Source organism: Haliaeetus leucocephalus, unplaced genomic scaffold (genome assembly GCF_000737465.1).
Source record: "Haliaeetus leucocephalus isolate CR32 unplaced genomic scaffold, Haliaeetus_leucocephalus-4.0 Scaffold152, whole genome shotgun sequence".
NCBI classification, from domain to species: Eukaryota; Metazoa; Chordata; class Aves; order Accipitriformes; family Accipitridae; genus Haliaeetus; species Haliaeetus leucocephalus.
In genome coordinates, this window is record NW_010972588.1 from 477525 (window position 1) to 504216 (window position 26692).

The window sequence follows — 26692 nt, forward strand, 5'->3', positions numbered from 1 at the left end:
TGCCTTCCCGGGAGCGCGGCTCTCCGTGAGGGGCGCTGACAGCAGCGGGCTGTCACGCCCGGGCGTGCCGGCACCCACCCGGCCGGTGTCGGGGCGGCTTCAGTGGAGGCTCCCGGCGTCCAGAATCCCCGCAGAGGATGGCAGCGGGTTTAGGAAAAGTGGCCTCCCCCCCCCCCCTTTTTTTTTCTTTCTTGTGGGCTTTTTTGTTGTTGTTTTTGACTTTTGATGGCGATTTTTCGGTTCTCGCCAGATTTAAGGTGACTTGCACGCTAGGTGTGTGCACGCACGCTGCTTTAGCAAACGGCTCTATCAGCGATCATATCTTCAAGCGACATTAAACAATTACCTTTAAAATATATTTAAAAGTTTGACATATTTATATTGCCGTTTCACTTTGTCAAGTGTTTGCGCAGATAGATATATAGATACGATTCGGTAACTAAAAGCCTAATTAAAATTTGTTTAAAGCCAGGGGGGCATGTATTCTTGTTGACAGCAGCGGATCGATAGGGTAAGACAATAGAGCCCCATTATTTTACTTCCATTGACTGAACATATTGACATTTCAGGTTTGCGATTGCCTCAGTGAGCATGATGAAACACTGAAATTCACGAACCAACTGTCTGGAGTGGCACATATATTACTGTATGTCATCTCTGCCTTCAGGTTACCTTATCACTGAAGCAGAATGGTAATGGATGGCAGCAGAGTACTTCAGAGGGGTTAGGGCTCTATCAGTTAAGAAGCTGACACATAGCAGGTTTCAGGAGTATCTTTAATTACACCTAGAATTATGTACAAGGGAAGATGGTCCTTGTTACCTGCTGCTGCACTTCAGAGTTTACAGGCTCAGAAGCAGACAGGATAACAAGGTACTTATGTTTCATATTTTATATACATGACTTGATACCTTAAACTTTTGCAGGAGCGCAAGGACTTCTGATTCTGCTGTTGGCATGCTCGCCATGTTTGCCAATGGCAGCATCTCAGCCCAGTCTTGATGCTCAAGTTCCAGAGCACCTGCTAGACCTTCCTCCCAGTCTTGAAATTGCAAAGGAAACAAAGAACAACTTTAAAATAAATACATGCACTTTGAGTTTCTCCCACACAACGTGCTCTGTTAACAATGCTTAGGGAATTCAGTGCAGTGAGACTATAGCAGAATGATAAATATACACATTTTTTCCTTAGTATAAGCACTGGAAGAAGAAATGTCTGTGCAATATGTGCATGTGTATGCATAATTGTATATATTAATTTGTATGATTGCATATATAAAGAAGACCGGTGGCCCCAGAATGTACAATGTGTCTTACTATTTCAAAGGCTTTCAGATCTTCTTTAAAATCTAGGTGACTGTAGAATGAAACCCAACAGGATTAGGCAGAGATAGGGATTGAAATTAATTTAAAGCAGACAAAGAGCTAATATGAAAGAGCCACTAGTGATTTAACTCATTTTTAAAAGTAAGTGTAATGAAAATATAAAATGTATTCCGAGTGTGCCATCTACTCAGCAATTGTTGCCATCAAGTGGACTGCTGATGCCCTTTAAGATGGTAAAAAGAAAACTAGTCCTTTATACCATTTTCATGAAAATGTTAGGTTTCTGTTTGATCAGCAGGTGCTGTTGAGATGAAAGCCATGTGTAAATTTTCAGAAGGCCAAAAGTGTCAATTCAGAAAAGGAAAGTGATAAGAGAAAATGCAATCAGTTTTCCTGTTTTCAATTTGTGCAGGATTTGAAGAGCTGTTTTGTTAAACTGCTACATCTGCTCCAATATGAATATTGAACTACTTCCACTAAAAATAACACCCTATAATTTGGAAGCCATTGCAATCTTTTGTTAATGCAAGTGGGTTATTTAAAAAAAAATCTATTCTGAAAAATCTCCTGCCTAATGTGCATTTTTGTTTATCGGCACTTTTATCTTCAGCAGATAAAATGGCATTATGCAATTAGGACCATATCTATTTGGACTGTAAAAATGGCACTGGATAGCTGAATGTCACTATATTGGTAAAAGGATTTAACTTGTACGTTTAAAATAATTTTATTAATAAACTATGATTGTATCTTGAAGTGATGAGTGACTGCTTCCCCATTGCAACAGTACAGCTTTACCTAGTACTGAGGACCTTGTGCAAAGTAGAGGACGTTCAGAGTATGATAGAATGTTCTTTGGCTTGTTTCATTCCTGCTATACCTGCAAATCTTAAGTTTAGGCTCATCAAGGACATTTTAGTTAGTGGGGCTTTTGGAGTAACTTTTTCCATGGTAAATGAAATGATTAAATCAGTCTTGAATGCATATACACAAAATACTTGCTGCTGTGGTGCTGCTAATCCAAGTGAGTTTTATGAACCTGGAAAGCACAGCATTGGCAGAGCATAAATTTTCTATCGGAGGCATCTCCAGAGAAAATAACATTATTGCTTTTTAATTAAAAAAAAATAATGAAAAGGGTCTGTGTTTGTTAATTTATAAATACGGATCTAAATGAAGAAGTGATAGTTCACTGTTAAATCTATAGACCCCTGTGTACATAACATGAGTAAACACGTGCAGAATAAAATGAGAGCTTTTACTTCTTTATTTCAACATAGAAAATTACCTGGTTTTAATATTAGGATGGGTTTTAGCTGTTGGATTCTAATCTAGTAGTCAGGAACTCAGTTTTTTGGCGGGTGTCTGCATGGGAAGGGGCCTTGCTGATGCTTCTGTTTGGTTTTGCAATTGGATTTGTAAGCTTTTGACCTTGGGGGATTTTCCTCAGTGATCTACAGATCAGAAATAATTAAAATTCAATAAACTGAAATTTAAATATAGAATGGATTTTGTGCGAGATCCGTGCTTGTGGTAGGTTGCCTAGAAGTCTGTGGCATGTCTACTTTATAGTTTGTATTCCCAAACATAACTGTGTGCACACATGTGCATAAATTTATGTTGAATGACAGAGGGATGATTATTTATACAGATTTTATCCAAAACTCTGTGCACTCCTGAAACATAACAAAAAGCCTCCCTCCCCAGAAGAGTGTTTACATCCCGTGACAGTCACTAGATTCAAATCTTCTAAACATGAAAGTTGTTTCCTTTCCTCCAAACCTTCTTTTCCCCAACAAAGCTAACCCTGTTAAACCTCACCTTCTGTGGGACGTATACATAGTTATAGACATATGTACGAGAAGTAAATATTACAAAAAACATGGCCGATTGGGGCAAAGTGTCTGTAGCCTGAAATAGCTTGTGATATCTGCCAACAGCAGAAGCCGCGCTGAGAAGGCCCTACCTCGGCTGACCCGGGGATGCAAGAGCCTCGAGGAGCCTCGCGTTAGAGCTTGGCGCCTACGTGGAGCGTTCTGCTCGCGAGTGTTACAGAGCAAATGCTCTGCCGTAGCGTGTTGGTGGAAGTACCGTCTACCTGCAGAGTTTTTAAACCGAGGGGCCTTTCGCTTTGGTCATGGCATTTTTTGGTACTTTTCGCAGGGGTTGGGGTGGAGTCCAACCCCAAAAGAAAGATTATAGCTGGATGCAGGGTATCCAGATTTTCTTATCTAAGTTTTCTGAACACATTCATGGGAGTGCTCTGTTTTTCTTATTCTTTGCCAAAAAGGCTGCATGCAGTTTTGCCGTTCCTATTGAATAGTTGCCATATTTAACTCCAGTGGTTGTGAATGGAAATGTGAATATGGAAAGGAATCCTTTTATGCTCCCTCTCATTTTCTGTAACACGTTTTGGGATGCCTGGAAAGGAAGGGCATCCTAGATATTCCAAATATTTCTGAATACACACAAAGAATTTAAAAGAAGTTCAGCAACTTGGTTTTGTTTATATGTAGTTTTTGGGCATGTGTGATACGGTGACTTATGTAAGTGATACCTTTTTTTACTCAGTATTATTTATTGTGTTTAGTCATCATAAAAGCACAGTTGGCGTTGTACAGAACTGTACAGCAGCAGTATTCCTGAATGATCCCATATTGCAACATACTGATAAGGGATCTTCATGGGATAGTTCATGATTTCTTCAGTCATTTCAAGAAGGCATTTGATTCATTGTCACTTTTGTGTCCATCAAGACAGGTGGACTGTGGTGCTTGTAATAGGAAGCAAATATCCAAAGTTCATGGAGGATAATAGCTTCTTTTGGAAATGAGGTTGGCCTCTGGAAAGACAGAAGACTCCACCTAGTGGAGTGGAATTAATCTGCACACAGTGGCAGGCTATGGCATATAGTAAAACAGATATTATTTATGAAAAGCCAGGTTGATGCAGTCAGTAAAAACCAGGAGTCTTGACAGGCATCTGGGGAGATGGTTGCATGACCATCACAAATTGTACAAGACTGTAGTTACTTTTGTAGCTCTAGGAGGCTTATGATGTATATCTGCCTTGTTGGATGTCAATATACAATTTGCATAAGTAGTAGTCATTACCACTAGCCATTTTCTTTTGTGGTTCCTTTCATCTGGAGACCTGCTGTCCACATTTTTTGATTTCTGTTGATGACCACACAGGTGCCCCTTTTGGTTGTGGCCCAGGTGTCACTTGAAATAGCTTGGGAAAAATCCCAATCCAACCCCCAAAACTTCTCCACTTTTTCCATAATTATTTATTTTCCAGAATATATTTTCTGTTTTTCATATCGTTTACTTCTGTAACGGAAGTATCAGGATGCTGGTTCTTCCTGCTGTCATGGCAGGTTGGGTGGCACATTGAGTAAATCTGTGTGCGCCTTCTGGAGGTCCCAAGGTTTAAAGATCTCTGTTATGAGGCATCACATTATATAGGGTTTTGTACCTATGCTTTGCTTTCCCACTGGTTTGGTCACGTTGTCTTACTAGGATGTAATATGATGAATTTTAAAGCTGGGATGAGAGTGAACACTCAACCTGAGCCACAGCAAAGATACTTGATGTCCTGAAATCCTCTTGGAAAATTCATCCCAACATTGAATCACACATGCGTTAGGCAAGTTCAAGAAGAGAACTGCCCCAGACCAGCTCAGGCTTTGACAGCAAGAGAGGATGAGGCTATTGTCAGAAAACGAGATGATAGGATGCAGCAAAGGAGACAGAATGATACTGCTGCAAAGAATATTTGGGAGGAATGCTCCAAAGGAGTGCTTTCAGTGACATCCAGGTGGGCTTTGTTGCCAGAGCCGTTAAAGCTCAGTGGTGCCAGAGAAAGCTGCCAACAAATTTAGGGATAATGGCACCTGCGGGTGTGCTATCAATGGATGGTAGTGCCAGGATGATGTTTTATTTTATTTTAATGGTGGCATTGCTAAAAGTATTTAAGTGTAATGTTATAGAAAGGGGTTTAGTGAGTGAATTCACCAAGTTCTAGGAACCATTAAGCAAAAGCTGTTTCATGACTGTGCTATTTATTATTTTTAAAGCTTGTTGGCAAACCACTTAACGCTGGAAAGCATGCTGCAACCTGTATTAAAGCATGCTGCAGATGAGCAAGGAAACCATTGTAGTGAACTGAATAGCCTAGCTTAGTTTCCGAATGTTACGTGCATTTCATGTGTGCCATGATAAATTAATGCAACTCCATGGGTCAGCAGAGCTTGTAAATGTTGAATTAAAGTGCTGGAGCTCAGATCTTCCATGGTATTCACATGCCCAGTTCTCACTGAAGATGGTGTTTCTTTTGTCTAAACACCAGTCTGAGGATCTGGACCTTCAGGCTTTCCATGCTTCCATCTCACGTCTGTGATCTTAACAATACTTTGTTGGATCGATTCTGAGGCTTAGATCCAGATACGGCCCTCATAAAGTGGGCTAGCTCAGGTCTCAATGTAAAGTAAGTCATTCTCTTTGAATTGTAAATGATAGACTTAGCTGACAAGACTTCCATATAAAGGAGAGAAAAAGTCTATTCCTTCTGTAATAATACTCTCAGAGGTTCCCGCTGAGTCCATGGGGCCAGGTTTCTCAATTTCTGTATCCCAAAAGCTGTGTTAAACTGTGTTTAAGCCAGCTGCCTGCTCCAGAAATTTCCAGAGAAGTGTACAGCTACAGTAAATAACAGCTACAGTAGTTTTAAAGAGTGAATCAATGTATAATTTCCCTTCCACATTCTGAGATTTAGTGGTCTCATCCTCTTCGCATGGGGAGGTTTTGATGTTAAATTTTCTTAATATTTTTTTTTTTTTTAAATTCTAGCCTACATTTCGCCTTCTCTTACAGAGCTAGTATTGGCCGCTATTGTTTTTATTATCCCTGAGCTTCTCTGGGAAGAGAAGGATGGGCAGGACCTCAGTGACATTGCCAGAGCAAGTCATCAGTGGCCGTGTCTGCTCCCCAGGAGGTCACAGGAAGCAGGTGGCTGTGTTAATTGTCCTCGCTCCCAACTCTTGTCCTTCCTGGAGGCAATTTAGAAGTGGTCAGGAAGCGTCAAGCCTACTGTGTCCCCCCAGGTTCACTACTTCATGTGTTCATAATAATTGGAGGTATGTGCCAGACGAGGGAAACTGGGTAGGAATCCTTACTGTCCTTTCTAAGCTGTGTGGCTACCTGGCTTGAAGGGCTGAATGCCATCGCTGCAGAGTGTGTTTGGGATTGCAGCTGGAATCCAAGAGAGTAACAAAGAATTCTATTTTAAAAAAAAATAATTAAAAAATTAAGAGGTATTTCCCTAACATACAGCATTTTCCTTCTTTCAAGCTGTTGATAAAAGTCCTAGGTAAGAAAACTACAAAAACTCACGAGGTGCATGAAATATTTCTGGAAACTATGATCCACTTTTATCTGCTGAGTGGAGGACAGGGAATGTAAATGCATTTTCTGCTTAGGCCAGTTGGGTTTTAATTGTCTTTGTTGCAGCTGCACCATCAGTAGTCTTGGATCCCTAAATGGCGCTCAGTGCTGTGCTTTGGAAAATCAGTTAGGGTCTTGCTACTTTAGATGAGCTTCTTGTTAACTGTTTGCTTGATTTTTTAATAGTGGAGGCTTCACAGCATTGCTGAGTATCTCGCTGTAAGTGTCGCACCCAATGCTGTAAGCCAGGTTTTGAACTACCAGTAATGTTTCTTTTAAGTGTCTTTTGGAAAGTATCCACTCACACTGGAAGTGACATGAGTTGAGTAGCAAATATCATACTAGTTATTTATCTGCCATATGCATTTTGTGTGAAAACTCTGAGCTTCTGCTCAGGTGTACTCTTGGTTTTAGTGAGACTACTTGCCTAAATAAGGTGGGCTGCAGGATTATGTGCCTGGTGAATCATACGGGTTTCTGAATCACTCTTACGGAATATCAGCCTGAAATACTAACAACTAATGAGCACATTGTGCTTGGACTTTTATGTTATTTAAAGAATAGCATTTTAAAGCAGAATATTTTGTAAAATGGTCATTTAAAAATCACTTTGCAATTTACTTCCATCAAACCTGTTGACCAGAAAAAATACCTCCTTCAGAAAGGAAAAGGTTGTCAGTATTGTGGAAGAATATCTGATTTTTATCCAGCTATTTGCTGTTTAAGCTCCCTTCTTTTCAGTGCAAGGAGATCAGCTGACAACAGCAGCAACTAAATCATGTTTGCAGCTGGGCAATTACAGTAGACCCTAAGATCTGCGACTGTCAACCATGAACGCAGATGCCTTCAAAGTTCTGTTTTTCTTCCATGTGGAAGTCGTTGGCATGGAACAGATGCCTTCATTTTGGAGAAACCAACCTCTGGATATAATTGGTTCTCTCTTCTCTTGTCCTCTAGGGACAGTCTCTCGCAGATGAAATTAGATGAGAGAAAAAAAAAGACACAGGCACACACGCTCACACATGACACAAAGCAGGAGTTTTCAGGATCTCTCTCTGTTTTGTCACGTGGAACTGTTTTACAGCTGGAAGATTTCACTGCATTTTTAGCACTCTACACACATGATGATGATGCTGTATGAAAAACATGCAAAATAAAATGCATATCTGGCCAAAGTTTATTATTAATCTAGGCATGCTTGTTTAGAAATAAGACAAGCATATCCAGCCCGTATTAGTTTAGTGTTAAATGTTGACTTCTGCACTATCTGTCGATGCTGCAGTCTCAGAAATTTAAAGTTAAATGGCAGAAGAGACAAGACGACTTAAAAAACTTCCGTTGTAGCGGTGGAAGCAAAGTGTTTTTGTCAGATGGTTTGCTAGTTGTTAACACAGGAGGGAAAAAGCAAGTAGTTGACTTCACATTTCGCCTAGCTTACAGGCATTCAATTAAGGAAGCATATTTACAGGAACTTTAGTGGAATTAGTCTGATGAACACCTGTGATGAGCCACTGCTGGGAGTCCTGTGGCAGTGTACTGAAGAGACTGTGTCCTCTTACTGCAGATACCTAAATTGGGATGGTGGTAATGGGACTTAAAAGGCTCTAAGAGAGTAAGAGAGAGGGAGAATCTGCCTACCCTGTGCCCATCAAAGGCTTTTGTCACCCTCTCTTCCCTCCGGTGTGACAACTACCAAATAATTGTGGTTGATGTTATTTAGTACTGTTAAAATAAATGAACACCAACTTTGGGTTACCTTAATAAGCTTGGTTGTGAACTGTGACAGTCGGGCAGTGCCGTGTAAAGAGCTGTGGTATTCTTGGGTAGAGTGGGTACCTCCAGGAGGAGGGTGCAGTGGGGATCAGGGACTGCCAGGAAGTAAATTAGCATTGCTGGTACCCAAGAGCCTGCAGATCTGTCATCTCTGAATGCTTTTTCTTTTTTACATTTTATTTCCTCCCATAAGTTTTTTTTTTGTATTGCAGTTTAACGTAACGGTCCAGTTCAATCACCAGGTATAAAATTTATGTAGGCAAATGTAACTCTTACAATGAATTGGCTGATGATCTGTTGGAGTGTGGTTGCGTGAAGATGCTGAGCCTTTGCAACAGCGTAGGTGGGTCTTGCTGGTAGCATATCGATGACCTGAATTCTGAACTTGATTTTCTGATTTTAATGGCAATTTCCATATTTTACACGAGGCATTTACTACTACCATAGTATTTCTGTCTCTTAAAAGTTGAGCAGAAATGTCACCAGCAATGAAAACTGGCAGGGATTATCTTCGTCCTACCTTGGTCAGGGTGGTTGGTAGAAGGCAACCTGCTGTTTAGACACATGATGAAACTGGATAGCTGCAGTGTGCTGCGGTCCTTTGTTTCCTGCTGACATCCACGGGCTGTGTGGGTAGAGGGCATTCACGATGACTTCCAGCAGTTAGAAAGAAGCCCGAAGTAAACTTAGTTTTGAACCGATGACTCTTCAGCTTTTATAAAGAAGTAGGGAGATTCTTTGGTGTAGGACTCCAGTTCTGATTCGCAGAACTTCAGTGCAACAGTGTGCTGCTCTTAGCACAGTATTTCTGAAGAACCACATATTAAGGGAAAAATTGAACCAGAGAAGTGCTTAGGTGATGAAGGGATTTCTGGCAGTAACTAGGAAGTGCAATAATGGTTGATTTCTTTTGAAGCTGATCCTGATATTTGTAGTCTTTACATCCTATTAATTCCTTGAAAGATAAGCTGATACAAGAATGATTTGCCAGGCCCAATGGCTCTTCTAAAAATCTTGGCTCAGGTTATATCCCTCTTCTCTCCACATATAAGATAAAAGTACTGTGAATATGAGGTTAACTGAATTCAAATAGAAGACTCTCTCGAGTTATTGCATTCCTTAGAAAATAAATACATTTCTCATATGGTTGAGATTGATCAAAAAAGTATTCTGTATGCCAGTGATTACATTCCCATCTGTGATTAAGGTTTTCTGTCTGCATCTGGTTTTCACATTATATTTCTGTAACAAGAATCCTTTATATGGCAGAGTTCACTCTCTGTATTTTCTATTAGCTGCAGCTTGAACTACTGCACGGATCGCAGATTTACACATGTGGTTTTCATTACTTCATACCATTGAGAAAAAGTAATATTTGTTTGGGAAAGTATGTTTTTCAAAATTTCCATGGTAATACAACATGTTGATCCTTTTTTATAACACTCTTGTAAGACTACAAATTGTATGAGGCATTCTACTTTCAGTGAAGTTCAGACTTTAGACAATTTTGCAGGTACATTCGAACAGCAGCAGCAGTTTACAATTCAGGAGGCAAAAATAAATTCCAAAAAAGGAGATTAGCGTAGAATAGGTATAGCAGAATGCATCCATCACGTTGGAAAATGTGGCATATAGAGAAAATGAACGTGGGGCTGAAACAAAGGAAGAGTAATAAGTTAAAGTGATGTCTTCATTGTAAAGTGGATGACAGATGAGGGTTTTTTTTTCTGAGTAAGAACTTTTTCTTTTTTACAGTAAGAGGTTTAAAAATCTTTTACCAGCCATGAAAAAGGAGTATGCTATTCAGCAGACACAAATATTGAATTGTTATATGTTACATAATTTAACATATTTGATCATAATTATTTCTAGTGGCCAAATTAGTAAAGGTTAGCAAAACATGAATACATCTTTACAGATGGCTGCTGTGTGTAATTCTGAATCCAAAATATGATGTTAATTTAATGTTCCACTGTAAGTCCATATTTCAGCCAGATTGTGCTATCGTCACTCGGTAGAAAACTTAATGTTTAAATGATCTCAGTGAAATTAATAGGGCCACTTGGTCTGTGAAGGATTTTTCAGTTTTGGTAGGGGCATGAGTTTACGGCCATAAAAATCAGATCAAACAATAACAACAATTTAGGGAATGTTATATGCATCTATGGAAATGTAAAGTGCTATGCAAAACAGTGGACAATTGAACAATACACAATTCATGATAAGGCACAACTGAAAGGTAATTTTTATTGCCTGTGTAAGAACATGGTGACAACTAGAGAATTTCATACAAAATAAAAACCACTTTAGAAAAGCGGTTATTGCACCCAAGTCGGGCAGTCCTAACCACATTTTGGAGATTATTTTCCAAATGCCAAAGGCAGTTGTGTCATATTGAAAGCTTCACAGTTGCCAAATGCTGGGTAGAGTCCTGCAGTCCTTACAGGCCTCTTGTTTTCACTGAAATCGATAGAATTTTGGCTTGTGCAGGGCTGCGGGGAAACGTCCGGCGACGAACATGGGAAAGAAAGGACTTTGAGTGGTGAACTCCTTTGTTCTGTAACCTTAACTTTAACTTGGGAAGGCTCGTTTTGATTTGAGGAGGGTACTTGTTTGTGGGAAAGATTGCAGTTTCTACCACAAACACAAATGTGATCTTTTGCTAATGCCCTTGGGCGATAAATTTTTTTGCAGGAAGATCTAGTCCATGAGAGGGTTGGGGCTGGGTTCTCTGTTAGATGCATGCAGCTGCGACCAGACCCTTATGCATGCTTAACTTTATGTTCTGAAATACCTGCATAGTGGATGCAGACTGAAGCATGTACATAACTGTGTGTGCCTGGCTCTGAAAATCTTTCTGCCTTGACATAATTACAAACCCCTGAAAAGCATATTAATGACTTGGAAAAACTGACAATGCTGTAATACAGACTCATATGAATGACAAAGTATTTGTGTAACCCAAATAAACAGTTTTTGTAGGTGTTGGAGTGGGAGGGAAATTGCCTTTTCAGAAGTGGGAGGATGATTTGTAAATATATCAATAGCTTTTTGATCTCCCTTTGTTTAAATGTGTTTGTTGTTATGACTTACAAATCCAAATTAGTATAGTGATGTGTAATTGCAAGGTCTCTATTTTTAGTAACCATGTTCATTTAATAAATGATTCTTTAGAGCTTCTGTTGAACCAGGTAAAGTATATAATATTTTATATTACATGAATGTATTGAAAATGAAGCATTTTTACAGAATTAGCTAATAGGTGTTTTCATGGTAGAATACAGGCTGCCCTTACTTTGTTGCCCTCTATATGTCAACTGTTTTAAATGAGCAACTTATGAAACAGCCTTTGTTGAAGAATTAATACAGTTTTAAAGTACTGCCTTATATTAACTAAGAAAATGTGGGTAATTGATTTAGAATGATAGCGTTTCTGTCTTCCCTTTTTATTTAAAAGACTGCTATTATCATGCAAATGAAGGGGTGTGGTGCTTCAAACTGGCTGTGATATGTGCTTCTTCTTTTTTTTTTTTTTTTTTTTTTTTTTTTTTTCATTTGTTGTTGTCAATAGAAAAGATTGATCTCTGGGCTGGTGAACATAATATCTGTCCCAGTCAGAAAAGGAAAGAGGAAATTAGCAGAGCGATTGGTGGAGAATGATATCTGTCAAAAGAAACACTTGGAGAGCACTGAGTTTAGTGATAGGTGACTGCCGGAAAAAAGGGAACTTTGAATTTTGTCAAGGTAAGGAACAGAAAAATATTTGATTTTGTAATGTGCATACCTTTTAGAAGTTATTTTTAATGACTGTACCTTGCCTTGTAAACTGTAATTAAAAAAGAAATCTTTCCTTTTAGCCTTCAAAGAGTCTGCCTAAATCAATGAAGGTGGTGTCTTCATTTTCGTATTGCTGAGAAAGAGTACAGCAGTAACAATAAAATCCCTCAGTGATGACTTTTCTAAAATCTTCCTTAGCTTAAAAATACATGTATGTGAATTTTTTAACTGTGTTTTTGATGACGGAGGTGCTCTTTATCTAGCATGTAAATATTACTTGGCTGGGCTGTGAAAATAATAAAGTTCAGTTTCCTGAACTGTGAATTGGAACAGTATTTGCAACCAGGTTAAGGGACAATTGTAATCACATTGGCAAAATGGTTGCATTTGTAATTTAGAGGAACCCTCTGGTAAACCCATTGCATTGGGAATCTGTGATAAATTTGGTTGAGATGATATTGAGAATGGATATTTCAGCTTCTTGTGTGCAGAGATTTTTACCATACTGGAAAAGTAAATCTGCTATGACAGAAGTAAACTTCTAGATAACCTATGACTGTCATTCCTGTCTTTACTGTAACTGCATTTTTTCTCCTAAAATGGTGTGTCTAGATGGCAAGAAACTACTAAACTGATTTTAAGTGCTTTCCAAGACTCTGATACTTTCTTTCTCAGTGTTGGATCATTTCACCTATGACATACAGAATATGATACCGAAACCAAATGAACAATGTGTGAGTACTCTAGGCTATGCTCCGGTTAAAGGCAGCTAAGCCTTGACCATATCACTCGTCTTCCCACCCGAGACAGCGGCCCACGCTGCTCTGTCTGCGGGGTGTGGAAAGGAGATGGAGCACATCTGAGAGAGGCAGCAGGATGCTCTGCACATCATGTCATGGCAAGGGGAGGGGCTGGGGCTGAGGTTTTTTGCACTAGTGTGAACATACTTTTTAAAAATTAAATCCTATTAAAAATGAATTTTGCATTCTAATTCGAGTTCCTAGCTCAGTTTAAAACAAGTAAATGCTTCTCTGGGACCTTCCTGTACAGAGGCAGCGTTGGAAAAGAATGAATAATCTTAGCAGGTTTTCTTCTTGCATTTTTATTTTGCTAATTTAGCAGTGTATAGCTCCTGACTAGTTCTCTTTTTTCTATCTATAGTCTATTTTTCAAAGTGCAAGTGTACCCCATACAGGTGGTCGTTGGTTGGTTTCTTTTGCTGTATGGGTCTTCATAAAGGATTCTAAAAATAAATAAATGTGAAAGTAAGGATTTCATGCCTGAAGCATGCAGTGCTGGCATGCTAATGGGAAGCTTATTGTGGTTTATTGCTGTCAGAGCACGTGCAAGATAATGGAAATTTGCTACAACTTAGGAGAAAGGCATGTTTTCTAATACTATTTATTTTATAGAAAGAGGGAATTAATACGACTAAAATTCACTTCATCTTTGTAAGTCTAAATGATCTGGTTGTACTACTGAAATATTCATAAATGGGAGGGAAGAGCACATTATCCGTCTCGTTAACTGTCGGGCAGGTCAGGCTGCCTGTGTCACCTGGGTGCAGGCACATCCCTGCCATTGCGAAGTTGCTGTGTACTAAATATTCCCTTTCTTGTGCAGTTCTATCAGTGTAGCCTTATACCAAAACAAACACATCCTCTCTATAGCACAAGCTACAGGGTTAACAATATTGTATATTTTTCACCTTGGCCATGAAGATAATCCAAAACTGCTTTGTAGCTCTTTATAAAAGAGAGTGATCAGTGGTGGTTAGCAGCTGTTAGTTCTTTGGGCATTCCCACTTTGACATTTACTTGAAATGAGGTGACTGGATAAGGTACCTACATCTGGATGTGTATGTTTGTGTCACACGTTTGAAAATTTTAGTCTTAAATGGCCAAGAAGCTCCACAATGAAGTTTGGATGAGTGATTAGAGATGAGGCCAACACTCTTGGAGCTTACTTAATATGGACTTTGCTGTGCCCAAGAAGATTTGACTCGCTATTTGAAACCAGAATGGAATAAAAGGCAAAATAAAAGGTGTTTGAATCTATTGCCTCCTTGAAGCAACAGCCTCTTGTAGCTTTAGACTGCCTATGCTGATGTGATCCCTTTCAAGCATCCTCATCTTTGTTTTGCTATTGCAAACTCGTCTTTTCTTGGTTTCCTTTTTTTTATCTTCAAAACAATTGTTTGCTCACCTATGTATCTTAAAGAGTACAATGGAAATAATACACCCCCCCCCCCCCCACAATTTAACAGAGACAAAAAAGGAGGAGTGTATTGTAGACAGTGAATTGTTATTACACAGCTCACAATCAGATTTTCATCTGTTCATGTGGCGCACACCTGTGGCTTGCTGGCGTTGCTCTTGATTGGGATGTGAGAGATCTTAATGAAAAACAAAGCCGGAATGACAAGAAGAGACTCCACAGCACACACGGGTTACTTCACACATCGTAAGAAAGTGAAATTCAAAATACGCTGGTTTGGAGAGAATGCCTTGTGATGAGGGAGCATGCCTGGGTGACTCTGCAAAGGGAACCGGGGCCCTGCTCACTGCTGCCTTGCAAATAAGGTGTTTTTCTCTGTAGGTCAGGTTGATTTGGACCAGTTGAGAGCGGTGGCCGGTTTCTCCAGCTTACTTTCTGAGCCAGTAAGAGTATCCTGGGCAGGAATCCAGCTTCTGAAGTACAAAGAAAATAACCCATAATCTATATAAAATGCTGGCGGATGGAGAAGGGAGGAAATTTACAGAGAATAACTGCGTTTGAGAACAACAGTGTTAAAAGTAGAATGTAAGGGGAGTGTGTGTGGCATTAGTATTTATTTTAATTTGAAAATATGATCTTTGAAACCTTTGAGGTGAGCAGAGGATGAGCTCTCACAATATGATATATTTATTAGTAAACTGAAACCAAGCACTCGGTCTGAAGCTGAAGTTCCTTTTCCAAAGTGATTTTTCCCCCCTGAGTTTGCAGAGTTTGGGTTCTTTCTCCGTGACACCCCCCCCGCCCCCCTTTGTAATCTACTGTGGCTCTGATAACGTTAATGGGCTTTGCCCCACATGGAGCAGCGAGTGTATTGTACCACTGCTCACTGATCCCAGGTCAGTGTGATGCGTGAAATCAATTTATTTGAATCTCTTTGCCTGTATAGGAATTTGGCAGCGTGCCAGTTGTTTTCATTTAATGTTCTTTGTGTTGAACACAGACAAGCAGGCATGCTTTTGTACTCCTCTTTCTTCTGGGCTCTTCTCTTTTCAGTCAATATTCTATTCTGTGGATTTTTCAGAAAGAAGTAGGAATGTGTTACCTTTTTAAAAAATCATTTTTGTTTAAATAGCCTTTAAAGAGCATAGAAACTAGGTCAGTCATAGAGCAGCCTGTGTAGGGTTTTCACCAAGTATAGGTGGTAACACCTGCCTTTTCCCGTTTCTTAAATTTGGGGGAAAAGAGAGAGAAAACACTGGTCTGTTTTTCTAATGCCTGGTTCTATGATTTATGTCGTCTTGTAAGACAAAGGCTCTTCAATAATGTTTAAATCAGAATAATTTTTGTTCGAATTAAGTGAATGTCTGGCAATTGGTTGGACGAATCGGAAATACTTTTCAGGATCTTTTTCATTTTGAGTGATGACCTTAAAGTAAGAGTTAATTTGGGAATCCCTTGCCTCATCTTTCTGTCTGTTCTTCCCCTCCCCCAGATGTTTAATATTTTGAATGGCTGGCTGAAGAACAGCTACCCAAAAGTACCCACTTCTTTCCTTTTTTCCTTCTTTTTATGAGAAAGCAGCAAGGCATGTGGAACAGAGCAAGTAATTTTGCCCTTCTTAAATAGGGAGGGAAAAAAAAAAAGGACTAGGCAGCAGCAGATATTTCCAGGAGGATTTGTTTTAGAGCTTGGTGTCGGGAGCAGGAGAGGCGGCGAGCGGGAGTCGAAGACTGTTGATGCTCCGGGCGGTTCGTGCGGAAGTTGATATGCAGAACTGCGGAGCCGCGGCGCAGGGGTCAGACTCGTACACATCAGCCCCGTTTCCTTGTTTAATTACCTGAAGAGCAAAACATCCAGACTGGGAGTGTGTGAAAACCCAGTATCTCGAACAGCAGTTTGCTGCTCTGACATCCTGCGAGGCCAGCCCCGTCTGTCCGCAAACGTCAGGGCTGGTTCCTGACAGCGGGCTATCTCTGCCGGGCCTGGGTTCCTTCCATTCAGGAGGCATTGTGTGGAAGAGGGTTTGGTCAGGAATTTGAGGTTCCTGCCGGTTCTTCCAGCCCGGACAGCCCTGTGACAGATAGGCCTGATTTTTTCTTTTAAAGAATAATAAAAAAAAATTGGCTCTTTTTAGTCTTTCCCTTGTAATTCTGGCATTGGTAGAATACCGACTGAAACAAAACATGTTAACCCTTTCGCTTCTGAATTTGCAGCTTTCCCCTTTTACTTTGTTCTTGCTCCCCTTGCTCGACCTCTTTTATTTTCAGAGGTAAAATCTTCTGAGGAGCAAATTCTTTCAGGTGGCGTTTGTGCTATGCAGCAAATAAACTGTCGAAAATGTTAATTGTTTTTGTAGTGATCATTAACGTAATCATCATTCTTGGCATTTTAAGTTTTTTGTTTTCAGCGTTCTTGGCAACATTCTTTTTATTCATCCCATGGATTCAAACCAACTCAGTGTTTGTTCTGGCATGGCCCATTAAAACAGTGGTGGCAGCTATCAACGCTTCCATTCTCATTATTCATGTGATTTTCTTAGATGTCCAGCTTGGTGTTCAATTTTAGAACACTGGGATAGGGTCAGTTATAGTCCTTGCCCCTTGTAGCTGCTGTTTGTTGAGGTCACTCAACAGGCTGAAGGTGCGGGTGCACGAGGCAGGGCTCTATTCACCGGTCAGGTTTTAGCCTGTAGTTGGAAAGTGTTCAACAGGATGTAAAACTAAAGATCATAGCTGAAAGAGACTGAAATGTTAATTTAGGTAAAGGTCTTGAATTTTTTTTTAAAAGTTTGTAAAGAATTAAAGTATGACTTATTGTTTGAGTGATAAATGAAGAATATTACTCTTCTTTGGATGATTTTAATACTCTAATTTATAGCACAGTGCTGTTCATGGTTGTACTGGCAGAACTTAAGATCACAAGGTACAAGTAGTAGAGGGAGGGAACGTAATTAATATGGCTTTGCAGCAAAAATCAGTGTAGCATGGGACTAATGCCTTTTATTCTTGTGGGCAGAAGCTGGTCCAAGAAAGATATTTGTGGTTGTAGGATTGGAGAAGGGAGAGCTGAAAGTTAACTAAGGTTTTGTTTTCTTTTATGCTGGAGGCTTTCGGTCCAGTCTGTAGAGTTATGCCTGTAGTCTTGGAGGACATTTCCACATGCTAATGATTTTGGGTACTTTGTAGGTGAGAGCAAAATCCTTTGAGCAGTAACTTATATTTTCCCTGCTAATATTTCATTAGGATTTTTTAATACAGATTTAATATTTTTCTTCTTGCATGCAGACATTGCCAGGTGTGAGTTCTGGGGACCCGTTAGTAAGAGAAGGTAGCCTACAGTGGGCATAAGCAGCTGGGAGTCAGCGATAGTGCAGTGGGACCAACAGAGTCATTATGATGTATTGTGCCGCTAATCCTCCATATAAGAAGGATTTGCAGAGGATGGTGCAACAAAAGAGCTGTTACAGTATATCAGATTGATAATTGTGATCTAATAAACTCTTAAATATGTACATAATCCTTCACCTTTAGAATCAGGCCCCCTTCTTCATTAGGAGCTCCTTAGGCTACTCTGGTGTAAAGGTGCCTTTAAGTAAAAGTGAATTACTTAGACATGTAGTTTTAAATCTCTTTATCCTGTTGTACTGTAAAGAAGCCGTAGTTTAAATAAGCAGTGATTGTATATACAGGATGAAAAAAAGACGGTTTATGCATTGTGGTCAGTGTCATGTTCCTATAGGGTTTGTACATACAAAGGAAATAATGTGTCTGTGTGAGACTGCTATTAGTGAGTTAAACCTTTACAAGTCCTGTAAGTCATGTCCCTCCTTCCAGTGTTCTACATGCCTTTATGTTTTTTGCAGAGTTCATAATCTAATGAACTGTACATGACCTTTAGCCAACCATTGCCCACCTCAACCAGCAGCATAGTAAAAGAAAGTTCTCCATGAAGGCATGGTGACGACAATAACCACACTGTCTTTCCTCCCACTCAGCGGGTATCTAGCTCCTCTTTGAAAATGGCAGAAAATGATAGCCTTTAATCCATGGTTGCCACCTCAAAAATCCCTCAGAGATAATGGTTTTAAATCAGCATCCTGTTTGAAAGAATATTTATCTTGGGCATCTCCGCAAGTCTCTGCTGTGACAATCTTGCTTAAGGAAAGTTCTCACGGATAACGGTTCCCAAGCTGGTTTGGGCTTTATCAAAACTGGCACCTTGCATTGTGCCCAAACGTTTACTGCTGCTCTTTGCAGATGTTCTCCTGGTGTGAAGTGGTGTAATTTGCTCTTGGTACGAAATTCCACTTCATAATCACCTCTGCATTCTTCTCCTGCTTTTCTTCTGAATGGCTACAACAAAGCACCATGTGGAGTACAACACAATTAGATAAAATGAAATGATATTTAAAGACCTGTGTTCCTCAAGGCTCCTCCCCGCTCCTAAAGAAACAAAGATTTTGTATGTTAATTTTCCTTAGCTATGATGGGATTTGTCTGGGTCGGACTAAAAGCACAAAGCTTATGTCAACACATTGTGCTTCCAGGGAGCATGGTGTGCTTCTCTGATTGCACATCAAGCAGATCCCATTCTGGCTCAGTTTTGTACTGGAAACCTAACTGGCACAGTGTTTGTCCCTCCATGTTAGAGTGCCGGTTGTTGGTCTTTCATTTATGTGTTAATTGTGGGTAATATTTTATGGTAGTACTCACAGCTTCAAATTCTGGAACAACTTCTAGCTTTCAGGGCTAGCAGAGGCAGGAGAAGATGAATGCCCAAGGCAGCAGGGAGCAGAGACAAGTCATGTAGTCGATGGGAGAAGGGAGGTGTGTAGGAGGGTGAGGAGGTGGCCCCAGAATCAAGAACACAGGGTTAGGTGTGATGGCAGAGAGAAGACAGAGGGCACTGAACAGAAAAGTAAGAGAAAAAATGTGGTGGAAGGTGTAACTAAGGAAACAATGGAAAGAAAAAGATTTCTTTGACTAAAATCAGTACCTTCCCTTTGTCACTCACAAATGATAATGTTTTTCCATCATCTAGGGTTGAATGAGTCTGTGTACTGATTCTGCCATGTTTCGAGATGCTGAACTGCATTAGAGCCATTCACTTGGTAATACTGCTTTGCCATTTTAGCAATTACAGGGTCTGCCAGTGGGTTGTCCTATTATAACTGTGAGAAGACTCATCCATAACCACTTTTCTGTTAGGACTTAGTTCTCGTCATGTTAAAAGGTGCCCCCCTGCCTTTATGCCATTAGACCTTCTCATTCATCAGGGAGAGTTAAGATGAGAGTTAAAATATTTGATGAGGAAGTGGCTTTCTCACCTGGCTCTGGAAAGCAAATAATTTAAATGGGGAAATAATGCTTAGCTGTCCTAGATATGCTTAAATATTTATTTATAGCCCTTATTCACTGCACTCTTGAAAATACTTAGTAGTTGACGGATGTCGTACTAAAATAATGGTTAACACCAACAGACTGTACAATGGCACTGCTGTGATGTTACTGGCACTACTATGTGTATAAACACATAACAAGACATGCAGAATGGCCAGGTTTCCAGCCCATTATAGTGGAGGCCTACGTAAAGATTTTGCTGCCTGATGTAAGACTAAGCTTTATTTTCTGAACGCTTGTTAGTTTGTTTTACAGGCACAACATTATCCTTGTATTCTTGAATATAGACACATATATGTATGTTGAATAATACTATTCTTTAATTTCTCTTATATATCTGATGACTGTTGTGGTTTGCAAATTCATATTGAAACTTATCAGGAGCAATAGCTTTGTACGAAGGCCCCTTTGAACAAAGCTTTGGTACCATTATAAACGTGGTAACTAAGTACAAATTGATCAATATATGACAAAAGGGTGAAGAAGAGAGGTCAAGAGGTAAGAATATTTCCATATAAAACATTTTTTCCCTGTTGAAAATGGCAGTATGAGCATAAATAGATGTTTTGTATTGCTGTGTATTTGCTCCACCTGGTGGATTTTCCTGAAAGTGTTTTTAATCCTTGCTAATAAGGGGAAGCTGTCTTTAATTAAGTGTAAAACACAGTACCAAGAGTGAAGACAACTTTTTTTTCCCAGAGTAGCAGTAACATTGCAAAAGGCAGATTTGGGGGAAGAAAACATTAAAATTTGTTATTTCTCTTGGTCAGTACAGTAATCTCTATGAAAGCATGGCATTCCAAATCAATTAAAGATAACTGTTTACTCTTGGACTCATCTAGAGATTAGTAATTAAAAAGTCCAAATCTATGGCTTGTGGGGTTATACGTGATCAGTGAAAGCGAGGATTTGCTGTGGCTTCCCCCCCAATTTGTGAGCCCGCCCTGATGAGAAGTAACTGCTATTGAAAAAGAAAGTTCCTGCACTGAAGTGTTACTGCTGTACATCGGCATAAAATCTGTCTGTCATTAAGCTAGCTTTGCAAACATTGTTTTCTTTGGAATTCGTAAGGACTCGGTTATGCTTTGATCATCTCATTGTTCTCCTTAGGTTATTTTTTTCCTTTAGAGTGTAATGGCTCCCTAACAGAAGGTGAAGTTTAGAAAATAGTGTCTCCATATGCAAGGGATTTGGAGACCTTTTTATTGTCTTTAAAAATGTCATTCATAGTCCTCATTAGCATTTATTGTTGCAAGCGTACAAGCAGAAAATGTGAAATTGGTATGTCATGAATAGCTCCACAGAGCTCTAGAGCCCTGAAATTTTGCCTGCAGTGTGGTGTGGGGCAGGCATTGAGAGAAAGCTGGCCAGATGGCTGCCAGCACAGAGCAGAGCTGCAGGTTTTTGTCTCTGGTGCTGAGAGGAGGGAAAGTTCACTGGAGCATACGCTATCACCCCTTGCGTTTTAACAAAACTAACTCGCCATCAGTCAAAATGGGGAGGTGGTGACATTGAAACAAAAGTTTTCAATATAATGTAACAGTCCTTGTCAAATGAATAAAATATGTTTAGTTAGTGTCACAAATATTGACATGTTACAAAGAAAAATGCAAGGCTCGAATTTATGGCTAGTGGTAGATGCGCTTTCACACAAATATGCTCTCACATTATCTTTATTATGAAAATCCTATGCATTGAAAAGACATTGATTAGAGGTCAAAACTAGGGGTTAATACACTACAGCAGGAGGAGTTTCCCTACCCATGTTAAAAGAGCAAACACCCTGAGCTTCAAGTCAAAAAGCAACTGATAGCTTGAAGCCTTTTTTTTCTTCTCCTTTTTTTTTTCCCCTCCCCTTTTTGAATCTCAAAATATGACCCTAGTTCAGCAGGACCAGATATTCTCATCCAGGCTTCTCCAGGTCGCACTAAATGTGTTCTTTCTCCTGTCGGTGAGACGGCATCTTTGGTATTTTCTTGTGTCCTTTCAGAAATAATATCAAATCAATATCAAATTTTCTAAAGTGCTTCAGTGATGTCTGTGCTCAGATGGTGTGGTAATTTCCTTTGAATCCAAATAATGATAGAAATTAACAGTCAATTCTAATTTACTTTACCCACATTATAGAAAATACTGTATTTAATAAAAAGGCAAGACAAGACTTGGTTTAGCCCAGATCAAGTGAAAGAAGTAGACACCAAGACAGGTACATATATGTGAGTTTGTCCACGTGAGTGTTCTTACTAAAACGTATGTATTGAGCAAAAGAGCATGCGTTCTTTAAGACCTGAAGCCTGTGTTGGCCCTCCCATTCTGAGTCAATTAATTTTGGTGGAACTATTCTTCTACGATTAGGGCTTTATGTATGTTTTCATTATTTTAAAACCTGAAATACACCTGAAATGCCACTGGGATTTCTGGCAGTGTTCAACAAGAATGAATTTTTTTGGTTCTTTTTTGATCAAAAAGCAATAGGCAATCTAGGTTGCTAAGTCTGACCCACTGCCAAGGTTGCCTTTTCTTAACAGATGATTTGAAAGCCTCTTTAGAGGACTAATTTCTGATTATCCTGTTGAAATAGTATGACTTAAAACTTGAAAAAAGAGATGAATGCCTTCTCACCTCCAATGAATTCAATCCAGTACTAGAGGTAACATGACGAACAGTTCCTCTTAGAGAACCAAGAATATTTTCTTCCCAGCTTGGTGACTCTGCTTTCAACTATTGAATATTTGTGTAGGTAATCTCAATTAGTCTGTGTTTCACAGAGCTATGTATGTTTTAAAGGTCCCATTTGTCTTTTTTCAGAAGTCCAGAAAGCCTTGCCAATAAGGAAATGCTTAGGGAAATGTTTAGTGTTATCTGGCAAATGTTTTGTGTTGCATGCATTAAGAGCTACTGTTCACAGATAAGCACCTATCTTATTGGAATATTTTAATCCTGTTTCCAAGCAAAGAATTAAAAGTTTATTAAAAAATGCCTTTCTTGACTAGCTTGAGCTCTTTTGTGGTAGGGCAGTAAAAACAAGGGAGGCTAGGTACCATGGCATGGAAAAAGTCACACTGAGGGTACCCATTACAGTCCTAGGTGGACTGCTGTTGTACCAGGCCGTAGGAGATACTGGGCAGCAAGAAATTAGTGGCCTTCTCCTGAAGTTGTTGCCTTTACCGTACTTCGGTTGGACAATCAACCAAATAAAGTTAAGAAAGCATCCAGAAGTGGTTGTCCCCCGTCCCCCCATCAGCTCTACAGCTCACACATTAGGTGGGTTTGCCCTGTCAGTGGGATGCCTTAAGAACACACTAATAGCTTCCAGCTGGGTGGAAAATCAAAACGTTTGGGGGCTGACAAAACTAGCAGATTTGAATTTGAAAGCCCAGCTAATGCCTCCATTTTTATTTGCCACTCGCCCATAAAAGATTATTTTCCAATATGTCAGCCTCATTTGGTGGCCAGTGGTCTGAAAGTGAAAGTGGAACAAGCAAGCGGGGAAATCTGGACATTAGTGAGTCCGCCCTTTCAAGCTGGTGTGCCACTTTGTGGAATGGCCTTCCCTGAGATTGGGGGGGTCCTAATGACCATTCATCAATGCTCGTTGACTGATCATTGAGTGCCTTCTCATTCAGTTTATCAAGTCTTGCACATAAAAAGTCAGAATAAGCATTATTCAGCTTTGTTAAAGCCAACTAGGAGTAAAATGCTCCATTTGAACCCATTTTGCCCTTGGTTTTTCACTTTGTTAATGCAGTCCTGCTTAAATGAGTGCTTTTATTGGGTCTGTTAGAATATCTGAAACTATTAATTCTCTTGTATTGAATAGCTGGTGGCAGGCCAGAGCAGATGGGGTAGAAAACTATTTGGTTGGGTGTATTGCTTTCAATTAGGATCAATGAGGTTTCAGCTCCTTTGAATTAACTCACTTAATACCCACTGTGTGAAGTCACAATGTATCACAACAGTCTGCTGTAAGTAGAGTGGGAAGTTGAGAAGTCCTACAGAAAAGCTTTGAGTTAAATTCTTCCTTCACTGTTAATAGAGAGCTTTCATTAACTACAGATGCGTTTCAGTGGACTTCCAGTCCCTGTTATTAAGCTAGGTTTGCGCAAAAGGCAATCGCTGTACTTTTTAAATGGTGATCACTTGGAATTTCTCTTTCCCATCAGATCCATGTCTTAGCGACCTTATATCATCCACCGCATAAAAGTCTTCTTTTTCCCCCTTCAAATATGGAGACTGTTTTGCCTTCTTTACCCATTTTCAACATTAAGAGTTGCAGAGGATTATTTAAAATTATCTTGTAAAGTTTTCTGAATGATTGTCAAAGAAGGAGCTGATTCCCACCCAGGAAGGTGTAGCATAATGTGCACCATAAAGAAACTGGCTGAAGATTATCTTCTGGATTTTTCACTCTCTTTGTATCCCTTTAATTCTGGTATTACACATAATACCGACTCTTGTGATAGAGCAGAACTACTCCTGTGTTAAAACCACTGCCTTTCCTTAGCGGAGAATAAAACCGTTTTACAGAATGGGCTGTCCACCTCTGCTTGGCCTGCTAAAGTTTCAGACCTGGTGCAAAAACTGTTAGGGCAAGCTTTAAGTGACCGCATTAAAAATGGGGGTGGGGTGGGGTGGGGAAAGCGAATAAATATCCACAGATATTTATTCAGGGAGGACTGCCAAATGGGTTGCAGCCTGCCTCAGTGTATTAAATAATGAGAGGGAAAAACTATTCATGCAGCTGGCTGCTTGAGAAAATGCTGAAGTAGTCTCAGATGCACAGGCATTCTGTTAGCCCCTTCCATGAGCAGACTTCTAGGTGAGAATCTCCAGGGATCCAGGTTTTGTTGACGTGGATCAATTTAAATGGCAATTACTGTAGTCAGATAACAGCTTAAAAAGGCTTTTTACACACAGAAAAAAGATGCATAATCACACAGCATATGGAAGTTCAATTTTGTGAGCTGTGGTCTGTGGATTTACAATGTACTGATATTAAGACCTTCTTTTAAGAGTGAATATTGTTCGGTTTTATTAAAATGCGTCATACCTTTGACACGTTACTTTCGACTCTGAAGCTGATTCAGGCTGCATCTATGTTGATGAAAGGTTGCATTTCCAACTGTGAAAATGTTTTTCCTTTTATGTAGAGTACAGCATTAAAAAAGGAAAACAACACAGCAAATACGGTACTAACTGACTGGTTTTAAATAGCGCATCAGATAATAAAACAAAAAGAACGGTAAATTCTTCAAAGGCCTCGGTGGCACAGACTTTGCTCGTCTCCCTTTCCCTTGCTTCTCTCCCTTTCTCCTCTCTGTTTTTGCCCCCTTCATGAAAGCAGTCTGTCACGAAAACATTTTCATGTTTCGGTGTTTCTCTGGGGCCCTCTGACACTCAAAAACCCATTATAGAGAACTTCATTACAGTAGCTAGCTGATGAAGATGAAGAAAAGACCCGCCTCAAGTTGCAGACGCGGTAGATTGTTAGTGCTGGGCTGTTTACTGGGGCGAGGGGAGCTGCTCCTTTGCTGCTTTGATTGCCTTGCATTTGCCAGTCCTGTGTTTGGAGTCTCTCTCCTATTTCAGTGAAGCTTAAGGGTGGCACTTAGATAGCATCAAAAAGTTATTGTGGAAATATCAGTAAATTCAGAAGTGACTCATTTGCTTTAAGTGAGATATATTCACGAGTTCAGTCCGGATATTGGAAGGGTTGTTATTTTTTGCTTAATTTTACACGTGTGTCCTTTTCCTAAATAGATCTTTATCAGGCTCTGTGGCAGCTAAAGGAAGGAAGAGGAAGGCCTGAAAGCAGAGTCGTTTCTGCGTAGTAGAGGCAGAAGATGGCATAACGCAAAATCAGGAGGAAGCATAAATAAGTACAAAAGGATGAGTCTTACACTGGTAAGAATGCAGCTCCTGAAGATGTGGCTGAGAATCGCTGCCTTTCGATATGGGTTTAAATGTATACTGCAAAGGCAAAGTCAGAACCAGGACCTGCGCGCTAATTGCTGGAGAAATACATGTTACTAAAGGGAGAAGCTTTTGCAAGTGCTAAATGGGAGGAGAGTTTCGAAAAAGAAGATATTTTTCCTTGTGCCTGGAATTTTGTGCAAGGCTATACGTGCTACAGAAGGCATGCGAGTCAGGCGTATGTTTCTCTTAAGAGGCAAAGATGTTTTACAAAGGACTAAAGAGGGACTGCTGAGAAGAAAATAGCCAGCTTTAGATAAAGCACTATAACAAAGACTTGTAGTTTTATGTATCATGGTGTCCATTAAAGCTTAATAAGGAAGAGTGCATTGAACCTAGCCAGGCATACGTTATTCATGTGAGGATAAACATTTAAGGGGTGTGCAAAATCAGAAATTGGGAGGACATGATTGTTTAGCTTTTGAAAAAGCTTTACAGGGAAGATTTTGTTTTCATCCCCCATGGATCACCATGGAAGGTAAAGGAGAGTAAGCTGCAAATGTTTGGAACATATCAATGCAGGAATCCCAGGGGGTTAAAAGCACTATAGTAAAATAAAAGTGGTCTGCTTTCTAAGAGTGTTCTATTTTACACATACTACTGAGAATCTGAGAAAGGCAGTGATTTTGATACTCCATTCACTATAGTAAACCAGCATAATAATGACAGAAGTGTGGGGAGGGGAGGAAGAGGAGGGGGGAGTCTCTCGTATATCCTCGTGCACGTTTTGAATTTCCAGCTAAATAAACAAACGTAGTCCTATGGAGTGCAAAATGATGACTG

The 26692-nt window shown here is 39.8% G+C and overlaps 1 protein-coding gene across 3 annotated transcripts in view; it reads left to right on the forward strand.

Annotated features, from left to right (window-relative positions):
• Nucleotides 1–26692, forward strand: part of RUNX1T1 (runt-related transcription factor 1; translocated to, 1 (cyclin D-related)) — a 114374-nt gene that overhangs the window by 8248 nt on the left and 79434 nt on the right. Inside the window, exons 1-2 of one of the 3 annotated variants that reach the window (XM_010561994.1) lie at nt 6282–6463; nt 12115–12287. The exons of 1 other annotated variant lie outside the window; for it this stretch is intronic. In XM_010561994.1, the coding sequence (XP_010560296.1) occupies nt 12200–12287 (88 nt within the window). In that variant the 5' untranslated portion in view covers nt 6282–6463; nt 12115–12199. Of the gene's footprint in view, nt 1–6281; nt 6464–12114; nt 12288–26692 lie in introns of those variants that run through there. One more of the 3 variants, XM_010561993.1, reaches the window with a different exon arrangement.